General features: G+C 50.4%; 1 protein-coding gene across 1 annotated transcript; it reads right to left on the bottom strand.

The window, feature by feature from the left end:
- Positions 1-2,690: 2,690 nt before the first annotated feature.
- Positions 2,691-11,817, bottom strand: CLRN3 (clarin 3). Its single transcript, XM_067299570.1, has 3 exons — positions 11,465-11,817; positions 6,874-7,053; positions 2,691-4,677 (listed from the first exon to the last, which is right to left on the bottom strand). Exons 1-3 carry the CDS (start codon positions 11,691-11,693, stop codon positions 4,403-4,405), a joined length of 684 nt encoding a protein of 227 aa, XP_067155671.1. The 5' UTR covers positions 11,694-11,817; the 3' UTR covers positions 2,691-4,402.
- Positions 11,818-12,071: the final 254 nt, after the last annotated feature.

Genomic DNA, 12,071 nt, shown 5'->3' on the forward strand with positions numbered 1-12,071 from the left:
ATACCTGCTCAGGGTTTTATGCCGCCAGATCTCTGGAAGACGACCTGTGCTTGTTAGCCGAGACATGCTGCGTAGGGTTTTATTTCTGCGGGAAAGCATTAAGGGACCCGTATCACGGCCGAGAACCGCAGCTGCTGCGCAGCGCTGTCCGCTGCTTTGGGCTAAAAGGCGCCGTGCTGGGGGGGACAGGCCACCGGCCGGCGCGCGGGCAGAGGAGCTGGGCGTGCTTTCATAGACACGTTGCACAGGTCGCGGGTACCGCTCCGAGACAGCTCCCTCGGGGCGAGCGCTGCCAAGAGCAGGAAGGTTTTTCTCCGTCTCGTTGCCTGTCTGGAGCCCGTTTTACAAGCAGGCTTTTTTCCTTTGAACTAAGCTTGGCACTGATTTTTGTCTTATTTTTAAAATTTCTGCATTCCTATTACCCAGCTAAAAGGAGCTGCACATACCAGACCCTTCCGGATGGATTTCTCCAGGGAATCTGACCCCCCTGCACCAGCGGTGCAGTGATGTGCGAGGATACCGCACGTCCTTTTTGGAGGATAACTTAAAAAAGACGTTCATCGAAAGCCAGTGCAATGTTTCTCCGGACTGCTTTTCAAAGCTAAAAAAGCAGGCGGGAGAAATGAGGTGATCTCTGTAATGTGGCGATTAACTTGCACCCACTCTTTAGGAAAAGAGGAGCTGATTTAGAAGCATCGGTGACAAAAACTTTCCACAAAGAGGAGACTTAAATCTGGACAGGCTAAAAGATTTCTTTTTTTTTTTTTTCCTATCCTCGCAGCAAAGTTTTCCAAGCGAGAGCTTCTCTAGGATGTTTTTCCAGACTAATATCAAGCCAAGTGAGGCATCTCAGCCATAGAGCTGTTTGCCGCTGACACCCGGAGCACGCCAGGCGATGCTGCCCGCTTTCCAACGCGGGAGCTGCAGGGATGCATTGGCCAGCTTGGAACCGTCCCAAAACCGGGGCACCGTGCAACGTTTCCATTGCTGCCTAAGGCACGTTTGTATTTTTGCCTGCAGGGCTTTCTCCATGTGGGATGGGCAGTCGTACTCCTCCGGCGCCAGCATTTCCGCTGTGACCTTGTGACATGTGTCATGGCTTTAAAGCAAATGTTTCAAAAGCTGAGTCACGGAGGGGAAGGGAGGAGCTGTCGAGCGATACGTTTCACTATCACTAAGCCTGATTTTCCAGTTTAGATGGTATCTGACTTTTTTTCTTGCCCGGTGACAAAACGGGTAACTTTGCTTTATGCACCGCAGGTGGGACGGCGGGCACGCGTGTCAGCTGGGACCCCTGCGAAGGGAAGACGTTCGCGCCGTAGAAGGTAAGGTCGCTCCGGTAGCGACTACGGAAAAGTGGGTAGCACGCAGTTAATCATGAAAATAAAACGCTTAGGTCAGCGCTGTCTGCAGCTCGCACGCAGACCGGCCCGGGCCTCGTGCGACGCAGCCCGCCCGGCACCCACCGCCCCGCTGGCAAAGCAGCGCCTACAGCCGCTGCGCTTGCAAGCCTAACCCTTACTTTTAATTCTCCGGCTTATTTTTTATTCTCCCATATTTTGCTAATAAAAACCGGCACGGTGCTGGTGCTACTGTGCTCGATTTAGCGCATCGATTGCCAATTCTGGCAATTTTCCTCCGAGCAGGGATTTTTTAAATAGCGCGAGCGGGATAATCCTTTGGCAGACCGGCTCCTGGGGACAGGCACTGGCTTTATTGACCCCGGCTCTCCGCCTGCGGCCGGCAGCGAGGCTGCGCGGCTTCGTTTCCCTGCGCTCGCACCGTTAACTAGCCGTGCTGCCGGCTAGATATGCCCGTATCGAACGCGACCGCGTTTGCACGCTCCGAGGTTTGCGGCCTGCGCGCTGCTGAATGTTTTCAGCTGCTGTTAACGCTTAAGGTAAGCGCCGGTTTCCCAGGCACAGAGGATCCTCTGTGCTTTCGGAGATGAAGCTGCCTTTAATCAGCGTCTCTGTGGCTCCCTCCCTCGGCCCCAGCAGCCGCAGCCCGGGGCGAAAAGCGCCGCTGGCGAGCGACGAGCGGGTGCAATTACCCTGCTTTTAGGTCACGTGGGAGCTTGGTTTTTCTTCCAAGAGTGCACCAAGCTGACCGTGCAAGCTTTATTTTTATTTTTTCCCCCTTTTTTTACCTACGGGTGAGCTGCCAGGATTTGTGCTCATTAAGAGGATGAGCGCGCTGAACACAGCTTCATTCATCGCAAAGGCTGGCAAGAGCCAAACCAGTTCCCTTTCGGCATCCGAAAAAGCCGGCTTATGTCACGTCCTTCCTTCCCCCCCTCTGCCCCTTCCCCGGGAGAAGCGGGCTTTAACTCGGATGCACGTCCCCTCCTACTCAGCCGGCGATTCGGGAAAGGGAAAACCGCTGATTTCCCGGGGCCACGGCTCCTCTGATGTTACCCCCTCGCAAGGGCTTCGTTCCCCCCTGGCCAGTGCCCGATGCGAGCGCAATCGCGTGGAGTGACGGACGTTGGCTTAGCGCGGCAGCGACAGATGCGCGCTGAAACCGTGCGAAAACTTTCCGCAGCCAAAGCAAAGCTGGCGAAACGTTTGGCTTTGCGCCAGCTGAGCTTGCGGGTGCAAAATATCCGACGCTCTAACTGAAATGTTTACAGCAGCGAAAAGCAGTTACCAGCATGGTTCTTGTCACAAGCGGAGAGCAGATAACGTCTCTTATTTTATTGACCCTCCTGCCCCTCAAAACGTAGAGGCCCTCTTTTATTTTTTTCCCTGCTCTGCACTTGTCACACTTTTAGCCAAATTTTTAAGCAGGATGTAAAAAACCTCCCCGCTTAGACTCCTTTGATAGAGTACAGCTGCACAAAGTATTGGGCACCTCAGTCCCGAAGCTTTATTTTTTTTGACATAAATGGCGAGAAGTCACTTTTCAGATCTTCTCATTCCTCCGTCTTAGCTGCTCTTTCATTTCCCGAGTACCTCCTGCATCATCGAACAGGTATCAAGCACGATGGTGAAAACGATACCGTAAAGGAAAACCGCCCGACCAAAACTCGCTCTTCCAGCTGCAGCGGTAAGAAGCAGAAGAGGACGCTGGCCACCCTGCGCTGGGAATCTGCTCCTGCCGGGGCACGTGTCCTGAGCACGCCTTCACGCCACGGCCTGGTTCCTCGCCCAGTGCAAGGTCACGCTCACCCGCCCGTTCTCCCTGGGTGTAACCGGGAGGGAACTCATCGCTTTTGTGCGACGCCCCAAGGTAGCTCGCAGGAGAGCGGAGGGCCGCCACGCCTGCTCAAGGTGCAGCTTTACAGTCCTGCTAATCGCGCTCATCAAGAGCCTACAAACAGCCTGGAACGGGATTTTGCTAATGTTGCTACCAATTAAGAACTGCACATGCTGATAGCGGGCTCTTTTCTGCCTTGCGCAGGCCGTTTCCCATCCTCTGGCTGCTAGAGGAGCCCGGTCTGCGGTTGGAGCCGTGCAAGACAGCTCCAAGGCAGCGATGCGGGGGGAAAAGGCCGGTCGTGCTGCCGTGGTGAGGCTGGGTGGGAAGCTGGCCATGGCGAGGTTGCTCACATGCTCGTGCTCCTGCCGGGCAAAGGGAACCTGCAGTCCCGCATGCTGTCACCTAGGCAGTGTGGTGGGGACCTGCAGGAGAGGACCCCTAAGCATCAGGGGGAGCGAGAGCAGGGAGAATTGCGGGACAAAAGGAAGCACCGATACCTCCAGGACCATTTCTCATCATGTCCAGGATTTCTGGCATTTGCACTATTTTTGTCCCTTCCGATCCCAAATTACATATACAAGCAAAACAGTGTCTTTGGTCTGCACAGCTGGATCCAAGGGGTAAGGCAGAAACGCCTTCGTACGATGCCCGTGTTGGTGCACCCCTGTCGCAAGCCAGGGCAGTCCAGAAAACCCAGAAAACGAGAGACGGGAGCCAGCGCCGCGGGGGCAAGGAGCAGCGCTGGATTTGCTTCCACCCACGTTCAAAGAGGCAGCAATGGTGAACGGAGAGGAGCTCGTCCCGAGTCCTCCCGCTGCCGCTCTGCGGAGGCTACGAGTGCCCCTCAGGCTTGTCCCCTCTGCCGGGAAGTTGGGGTCTTCGCTCCAGTCGCGCTCCCCTTCTCGGGATTCACCGGAAAACCAGAAGGTGCATGAAGTTCGTTCCTCCCGAATGGTGCAGACGTAGGATCGTTTCTGTTCTGATGCGTTCAGGTGCCGCAAGTATCAATGGAAATTTATAAACATTACACTAATACCCAACGTTATAAAGAAAATCAGTCTGCTCTGAAGACACAATAGGCTATCTCGTTAATTAAATTATACACGTAGCTTCAATCTGAACGTAAATGATCGGCCGTGATTGTCCACATTAAATAATCTTTTTCTGTTGCACACTCTTTTCAACGGGGAAATCAATATCCTTAAAACAGAATGACATCTTTTGGTGCGTTTTCAATGGGTCTTTCCTGCTCTTTCTTCTTATAATACCTTGCGTGGTCATAGAAATATATGATGATGATAGTAGAAATGTTCAAGAAAATGATAAGCAGCATGATCCAGTATGAATATCCATAATTGTTTTTCGAATTAGTATATGTCGTTGGAATAGCATAACACACCTCAGCCAATTCTATAGAGAGGCCGTTGCTTTCTATGTTCACTGCAAAAAGTATCAGGACAAGAAGTGTGAAGATTCCTAGAAAATACAAATACAAATGTTAAAGGTGGAATTGTAGTATTATTTATGTAGCTACCTGTAAGTAAAAGTATTCTATCCGAATCAGTTGGAATGCCTGGACTAGAACGGAGATGAATCTGCCATTTTCTGTTAACAAAATAAGAATGTATTTAAAGAATGTATTTTGTCCCATCTAACGGTATCTGGCGTACGTTGTGACATAGGTAGCTACTTCTGTGTCCTGCCAAAATTAGTGGATTCTCAATGACTTTTCTTAGATAAGGCTACTCAATGTAACTTTTTTTGTTGCTGAACTTGGTGCTGATGTGTATAATATGTTCTCCCCTTAGGTGACTTGCAGGATGGCTATCTGACATGAGTCCAAATTCGTGGTGTATGCAGGGGCATAAAACCCTGAGCAACCCGGTCTGAGCTGAGTGCTGACCCTGCTCTGAGCAGGAGGCTGCACTAGAGACCTGAGGTCCAACCTGAACTCTTCAATGACTCCGATCAGTCAAAAATGAGAAGTCCTTTTAGATCCGTATCTATTCCCCACAGCCTGCTGAATGTATGCGGAGTCCTGTTACTTTGAGATTTAGCTAAATAATGCTTTTTATGAGTTTTCATCGGGCTGACAGAGGTATAATCGTTGTACACTGATGAAAACATTTCTCTTCCTTCCCCCCAGGTATACCGTCCTACAACCATTCCCCCTGAAGCAGCCGCAGGTTTTTGCAAGGAGGACACTGTGGCATGCCAGCCTTCTGGTGCGAAAGTCAAGAACCTTCAAGATACAGCCACACACCAAATGACGCATAATTTTTCCAAGCAAGCATGCCCCTGGTTAAACAAACTTCCAGGTCAGAGCACTTACGGGGTTGTAAAAAGAAACTGTAATACTCGGTCAACGTGTGGGGTCTACTGTCTCGCTAATGCTTTGTTTTGCAAGTATTTGGTCCTCTCTTTCCCGTTCAGAGGTTGTGGGTTGGGTTTCCCTTCCCCCTAGACCCGGGTTGGAGGCCTCCAGGACCAGCCTGGAGGGAGGGTCCCGTCTCACGTGGGCTGGCTTCGGAGGTGGCTTCAAGGTGAAGCAAGCCCTGGGTGCTGCAGGCGAGCAGCTTCATGCTTCTGAAGGACCAGGTGCCAGTTCTGAAACACTCGGCAATCAGGTGTCTCTAAAGCAAATGTCCTGAGTGCAAACCCAGCACTAGAGGGACGCGCAATCCTCTCGAGAGAAGTTGAGCATGAGCGCTCAGTGCATGTTTTCAGACACAAGGAAGTGGGTCTAAGCATCCATCCTGTAGATTAGATCTTAAAGGCCAGATGTGGTACGTAGGTAACCCAGGACCAGAAGGCAACAAATACCACAAAATGGTAGTATTTTGCATAGTGATGTAGATTCTTAGAAAGCTTAAAATTTGCCCTGTGGTCACATCCAACACATACATTTTTCTGTTCTGTTTTAATTCTGTAGTTTGTCAGCTTATTCTGCTCTTCTTGATGTGCAGCATCACGCATTAAGTGATTTTACAGCTGCTGGGGCTTTTTCACTTCCATTTTTGCTGCCAGCGAATCCCAGCTCTTACCGACTGATGGCTTCACTTAAAGTGAGGAATACAGTTTTACCAGTGCTTAAAAGGCAGTTCTCAGATATCCCAGCAGACATGGCTTTAAAAACCAAAACCAGCCGAAAGCAGGCTACTTTTCCAAATGTTTCCCTTTTATAAACATTTATTTCTTAATCTGGGAATCCGGGAGAACATCATATTCCTGCGTGTGGCAGGCAGATGGTCGATAGCGAGCGAGCCCAGGGTGACCAGCGGTCAGGAGATCCCGCGTGAGGTTCATCCTCTTTCACTCAAACGTCTATAACTAAGCACAGTCAATGGAGAGAGCGAGCCACATCTAGGACTTGATCTGTCCTAATTTGGGCTCCTGTTCTGGAATGAAATGAGTCGGGCCTTAGCCGTGCCTTGCTCCCTCTGTTAAGGGAGTCTGGTTTAGTTGGTCTTATGCAGACGTCCACATCTGAGCATGTGAAGCCTGTTCCAAAGATCGCCTCTTTTAGGGGCAGAATGGGAAATGTTTGGAAAAGCGCCCGTTAGCTGGTGCGTGCAGCTGTACGCGTACGCCCTGCTCTGCTCCGCCGAGCCCGTCCGTGCAGGAGCCGAGCGGGCTGCCGCCCCAGTGGCGGCTGGAGGCTGCGTGACTCACCGTTGAAGGAATTCCAGGTGTAGACGCCGGTGGGCCCCAGGAAGGTCTGGTAGGGATTGCTCACGGCGTTCATGCCCGTGAAGCCCGAGCTGAGAAGGGAGCTCAGCAAGGCGAGGACCAGCAGCGCGATGATCGCCACGTTCACGGCTTTCGTTTCAGCGTTTCGCAGTTTATCGGCCACTGGAATAGAGGAGCTCCGCATTAATCATTAACCCGCCCAGGGTTTTTCCCATACAGGGAAAAAAATATTGGTGGATGTGGCTCCTCCTTCCCTCTTTTAAAAGGAGGGAGCCTGGACACCACTGTGGAGGCCACATGTGACCAAGTTGGACCAATCTTAACATCCAGCATCCCGGCACCTTCCCTTTCTGAGCCGGCGCGCCGCAATGTATACGTGTAGAGTGTTGCCCGGTGGGGTTTCTACACCTATAGGCATGGGCTGACATATATACTTGGCACACACAGCCAAACCCACCAGGACGGCAATCAGTTTTATTGTTTTTGCCTGAATCCCTCTAACAATTTGCTATGTTTTTGGTACTAAGAGACACAAGCGTGGATGCAATATGCTCAAAATGTAATTGCAGTATAGTTGCATTGAAATATATCATTCTCCCTCAGTTTAATAAAAAGGGCAGGGGGGGAACTACAATGCGCCCGTGGCTGCCTTAACCTTAACCTGTGACGCGTAGGGCGACAGCGCTCTCCTGCTCCGCTCAAACAGGCGTCGGGACCGACAGACCTCTGCGAGAAAAAGCTCCTTTCTGTGCTGCTTTTGGTACGAGGCCATTCCTGCCGAGTTGTCGGTGCACAAATTGGAGAAATCATAGCGGCAAAAATAACAGCAGCAAAAATAAGAGACACCCATAAAAAAGAAAATAAGCACTCCTAACCAAAGGAACAGCTATTGGAAATAAATGAGGGGAGCTTCTGCCTCGTCTTATGTATTATTCTTGGGAAATGGAGAAGCCTGGTACAAGTTAACTTCTGTTCCAGCAAATGGCAGGTGAGGAAGTGTTATATAAATGAGATGCAAATTTAGGGCAGAGGGAAGTCAGCCATTTGGGAGATACCACTAAATTAAATGGAAGCGAGCCCAGCCTCAGCTGTACTATGACCTTGCTCTGAGCAGCGCCGGCATTGCCCGGGTCCAGAAACAACGCTGCACTTGAAGGCGAGGGGTTTGTGCCGTTTCTCCCCAGCAGCCTCCCGTGATTTTACCACTCAGAACATCTTCAGAATTAGCCGAAGGGCTGCACCTATTGCACCCCCTAATTGATCTTATTTGTTTCTCTCTGACATGGATCCAAAACCCGGGGCAGTAATTTTGTCAGCCTCCGCCTGTTGTAAGCAGCAGCGCAAGCTCGTTCCAAAGGTTTAAACAAAATGCTGGTTTTGTACAAGCAGGTTTTTTGTTTTTTTGTTTTTTGCTTTTTTTTTTAAGTAAAGCGGTCAGTGCGATAAAAAGAATACAGAATAACTGATCTGCTTGAATGCAGTCTGCACAAATCCACAACCGGATAATCCTCCATGGTCAGCATAAAACAAGTCAAACATGCTGGGATGAAAGCAGAGGTTTCTGCCTCTGTCAGGTCGCCCCTTATTCTCCTGTATCATCATCTTTTTCTTTCTAATAGTCTTTAACTCTTGTGCAATCAGATTTAATCTCCCAAACTTTCACCGGCTTGAGCGTGAACAACTTCAAGCCACCAGCCTTGAGGTCCTATTTTCCAAGCGCTGCTGACTCGGCAGCTCTCACAAGCTCTAGGATCACCGATGAGCCATACTCGACTGCGATTGCGTCACAGGACGAAAGTTATTTCGAAGTTATTAAATAACTTGTAAATTTTTCCAGGTCATTCTGCTCATCTCCTGGGCCTCCGAAGTGGCCGTATTGATTTATTACCCTATCAAGGCCATTAATGGCAGTCTGTTAAAAGAGGCTACCTTGATCAGGCGGTTCGCGCTCTGTAAACTTGCAGAAACTGTATTCCTTTGCTCACCTTTTGTCTTTACGCTTGGAAATTTCTTTTAATGGTGTGGTATCCAATATAGCATGTTATTGTCTCTGTAAGGGCTTTTGTTAATCAACTTGCATATTGCCATTAACAAAAGCAGCCCTAGACTATGGCTAATAAGCATTCTAGATCCTCGAGAGTTATCACCTTTGCTTTACTCTTTAGCATTTATTTCACGCTTTCCTCTCTCCCTTTTTCCGCCCGCACCCAACCAGGCAAATCGCACGGGGGAGAGGCGCAGCGGGCACCCGCGCCGGTGGCAGGCTTGCCAGGGACAGCTTGCGCCGCGTTTCAAAGAGACGTTCGCGGCTCTTCTTGCTGTCATCTGAAAGCTTAGAGCGGGGAAAGCGCAACACGGGCTTTCGCCACAGCACAGGCGAACCATTTACTCAAAGATGCGGGTAAACGAAAGACGTCCTACTGTGTTAGCAGGGTCTGACTATCTGAATTTAAAAATACCATTCTGTGAAATATTTTTTTTCCTATTTCAAGAACATATAGATGCATGCTTGATACAAAACTTGAGAATTGTGTCTAGAATAGAGCCTAGGAACTAGCGTAAAACTCGTTCATTTTACCTTGGATATGTGCCTAAAGGAACTTAAACCGAGGGAGGTGGGCAAATCCACTTCAGGCTCTCTTTAAAGGGCGCCTTTCTTCCAGCAGCTGGCGAAGGCAGCCAGCAGCTCCTAAAGCTCTCGCGTTTTGCTCATCTCTCAAGGGTTTATATGTCAGAATCGAAGGAACGTTTAGTAAATGATAAGCACAAAGACCTAAATTTGGTAAAAAAAAAAAAAAAAAAAAAAAGAAAAGGAAGGCCGTGCACGTAGCCCGTGCGAAGAGCGGCGCTCTTCCGCTCCCGCAAGCGCTTTGCGAGTGCTTCTCCCTAAAGGCAGTTAAAGCCCACGTGACGGCAGGATTGCTTAGCTTGTTCTGGCCTGGCTGTAGATTAACCGGTTTGAAGGGCTGATCCCAGAACCTGCGATTTTGATACTTTTTTTTGCCTCGCGTTATATGTTTTGTGCAGTATTGTCTGCTTTGGTGGGGGGGGGGGGACACAATTGCATTCAGCTTTTTCACGGCGCTGCCACGATTATAACTCGAAGCGGCTTGGGCGGTACGGCTCTGCTGTCGCGCTAACCTGGGCGCCCGCTTGGCCGGCTAAAATATTTACACCACTTTCTGGTGGGAAAGAGCTGGCAAAAAAGGAAAACATTCCGGAGGGCCCTCCGGTGTTCCCACGTTATTTGCCAGACAACAGGCTCCTTCCCACCGGTTTTGCTCCCTTTTCGCACACGCGGGTCTGCACTACTGCTTTGGACTCGGGGCGGCAACGAAGCGGCGCGGAAGCGGCGCAAAGCCCCGAGCGCTGCGGCAGCCCCCGGGCTGCTCCGGCCCCGCGCGGCGCGGGCGCTTTCGCTAACGGCCGCCGGGCTGCGCGTGCCCCGAGCGAGGGGAATCTTCACCCAACCGCAGGAAACCGGTGGCTTTTATTTCCCAAATATCCTTTCTCATTTCTGTTTTGCTTTTTTTTCTCCCCGCACATCTTTGTTTCTACGACTAGGATTTTTCACGCTCTGTCATAACCTTCTCCAGCATTTAGTTCATTATTTAGCCCTTTTTATTCTTCTTCCGTAACAATCTTACCATTGAGGAAAAGCACCAAGAACTGCAGATGCAGGAAAAATAAGATTAGTTGCCCATAAAAGTAAGATCCAGTTTGATTCCACTGGCTGTTTTCTGAAAAGATATTCTAATACTTCGTTTCAAAATCTCATGGCAGTTTTCCAGACTGTTGTGATGATAAAGTCGCCTGTAAACTGCCGGTGGGGGGGGCGGGGGGGAGCAGAGCTGTGTTATAATACATGTTATACGTATGCTATAATACATCCTTCATAGTGCAATGCAGAAAAAAGACATGAGCGTAGTAACGCACAAGCATAAGTTTTGAAAACACAAACTAAATGCTGAGGTGTGGTATTATCACTTAAAAAAATGGAATGGGGTCCTCTGAAAGGAGAAAATAAAAGGGGCACTTTATTTGTTCTAATATCTATGTCCAGCACATATATAAGCACCATATCAACCTAAAGCACACTGGTTTTTTCTTTTCCCTTCCATAGTCTCAGAAAACCTTCTGTGAAAATAAGGCTCATTTGATAGTGGGTGTCTAAAAATCAAACAATTAATGAAATTCAAATAATGGAAGTTGCATTAGGTTTGAAATCCCTTAATAAAATGGCAAGAGTGTTTTTCTGCTCCTTACTGAAAGCTTCTGCAAATCAAACCTGCTTTACCCAAAGCTCCTACTTTATATGATTTCCTCGGTCAAAGGTGCAGGCCAAGATCACAGCCAGCTACAAGAAGTTACTACTGGCAAGAGGGTTGTGGCATTTAGGTGCTTTTTTTTTTTTTTTTTTTTGTCTTATTTTTATCCCACTTAAATTCCCAAATTGGCTTACAGCTATTCTTGCCTTCACTGAAGGTATTACGGATGCCAGGGACTAAAGGAGCGAGGTGCTCTGCGCGGCTCGGTCAGCCGCAGAGGGAAGAGGAGCCGCGGCACGGCTTACCTTGGAAGGAGCTTTCCGAAATCTGCAGGCCCCCCGTCACCGTCTGCTCGCAGGTGCCTTGGAAGAGCCCGTAGGTGAGGGTGACCGTGACGGAGAAGTTGGCTCCGGAGAGGTGAATGTCACTGGTGATCCAGGAGCGGGTGGCGAGAACGACGCAGACCAGCACGAAGGAGCAAGCGCTGGTGAAAAAGGCGGCGGCGAACATGAGCGTTTTCTGCCGGGACGGCATTTTGCGGGGGAGCGGTTTTCCCAGCGCTTCAGGGAATTTTCTGCTCGCCGGTCCTGCCTGGCCGGAGCCCGCTCGCTGCCTTCCCGGCGGGTGCGGGACCGGCTCGGGGCGCAGGCAAAGTCATCCCCGGAAGCGGCGGCGGCGGCGGCAGTAAAAACGTGCCATGCCCGAACTTTGGCCGGGAGGAAAAGGGTCGCTATAGCTACGAAGGAACCAGCCCGGCAGAGAGCGGCGGCTCCGCGCCGGCCCGTTCCCACGCCCGTTCCCACGGCCGGCGCCTCCCTCGCGGCGCGGCTGCCTGCGCCCGGCCCCGGCCCCGGCCCCCATCCCAAATGCTCCGGCCCCTTCTCGCTTTTTTTTTTCCCTGAACGGCTGGAA

The sequence above is a fragment of the Apteryx mantelli genome, chromosome 7, assembly GCF_036417845.1.
Source record: "Apteryx mantelli isolate bAptMan1 chromosome 7, bAptMan1.hap1, whole genome shotgun sequence".
Lineage (NCBI taxonomy): Eukaryota > Metazoa > Chordata > Aves > Apterygiformes > Apterygidae > Apteryx > Apteryx mantelli.

Coding starts and splice junctions, on each gene's coding strand:
- CLRN3 (XM_067299570.1), bottom strand. CDS start 11,693: ATGCCGTCCCGGCAGAAAACGCTCATGTTCGCCGCCGCCTTTTTCACC. Junction 7,054..11,464: donor TTCGGAAAGCTCCTTCCAAG/GTAAGCCGTGCC, acceptor CCTCTATTCCAG/TGGCCGATAAACTGCGAAAC. Junction 4,678..6,873: donor CACCTGGAATTCCTTCAACG/GTGAGTCACGCA, acceptor TGTATTTTCTAG/GAATCTTCACACTTCTTGTC.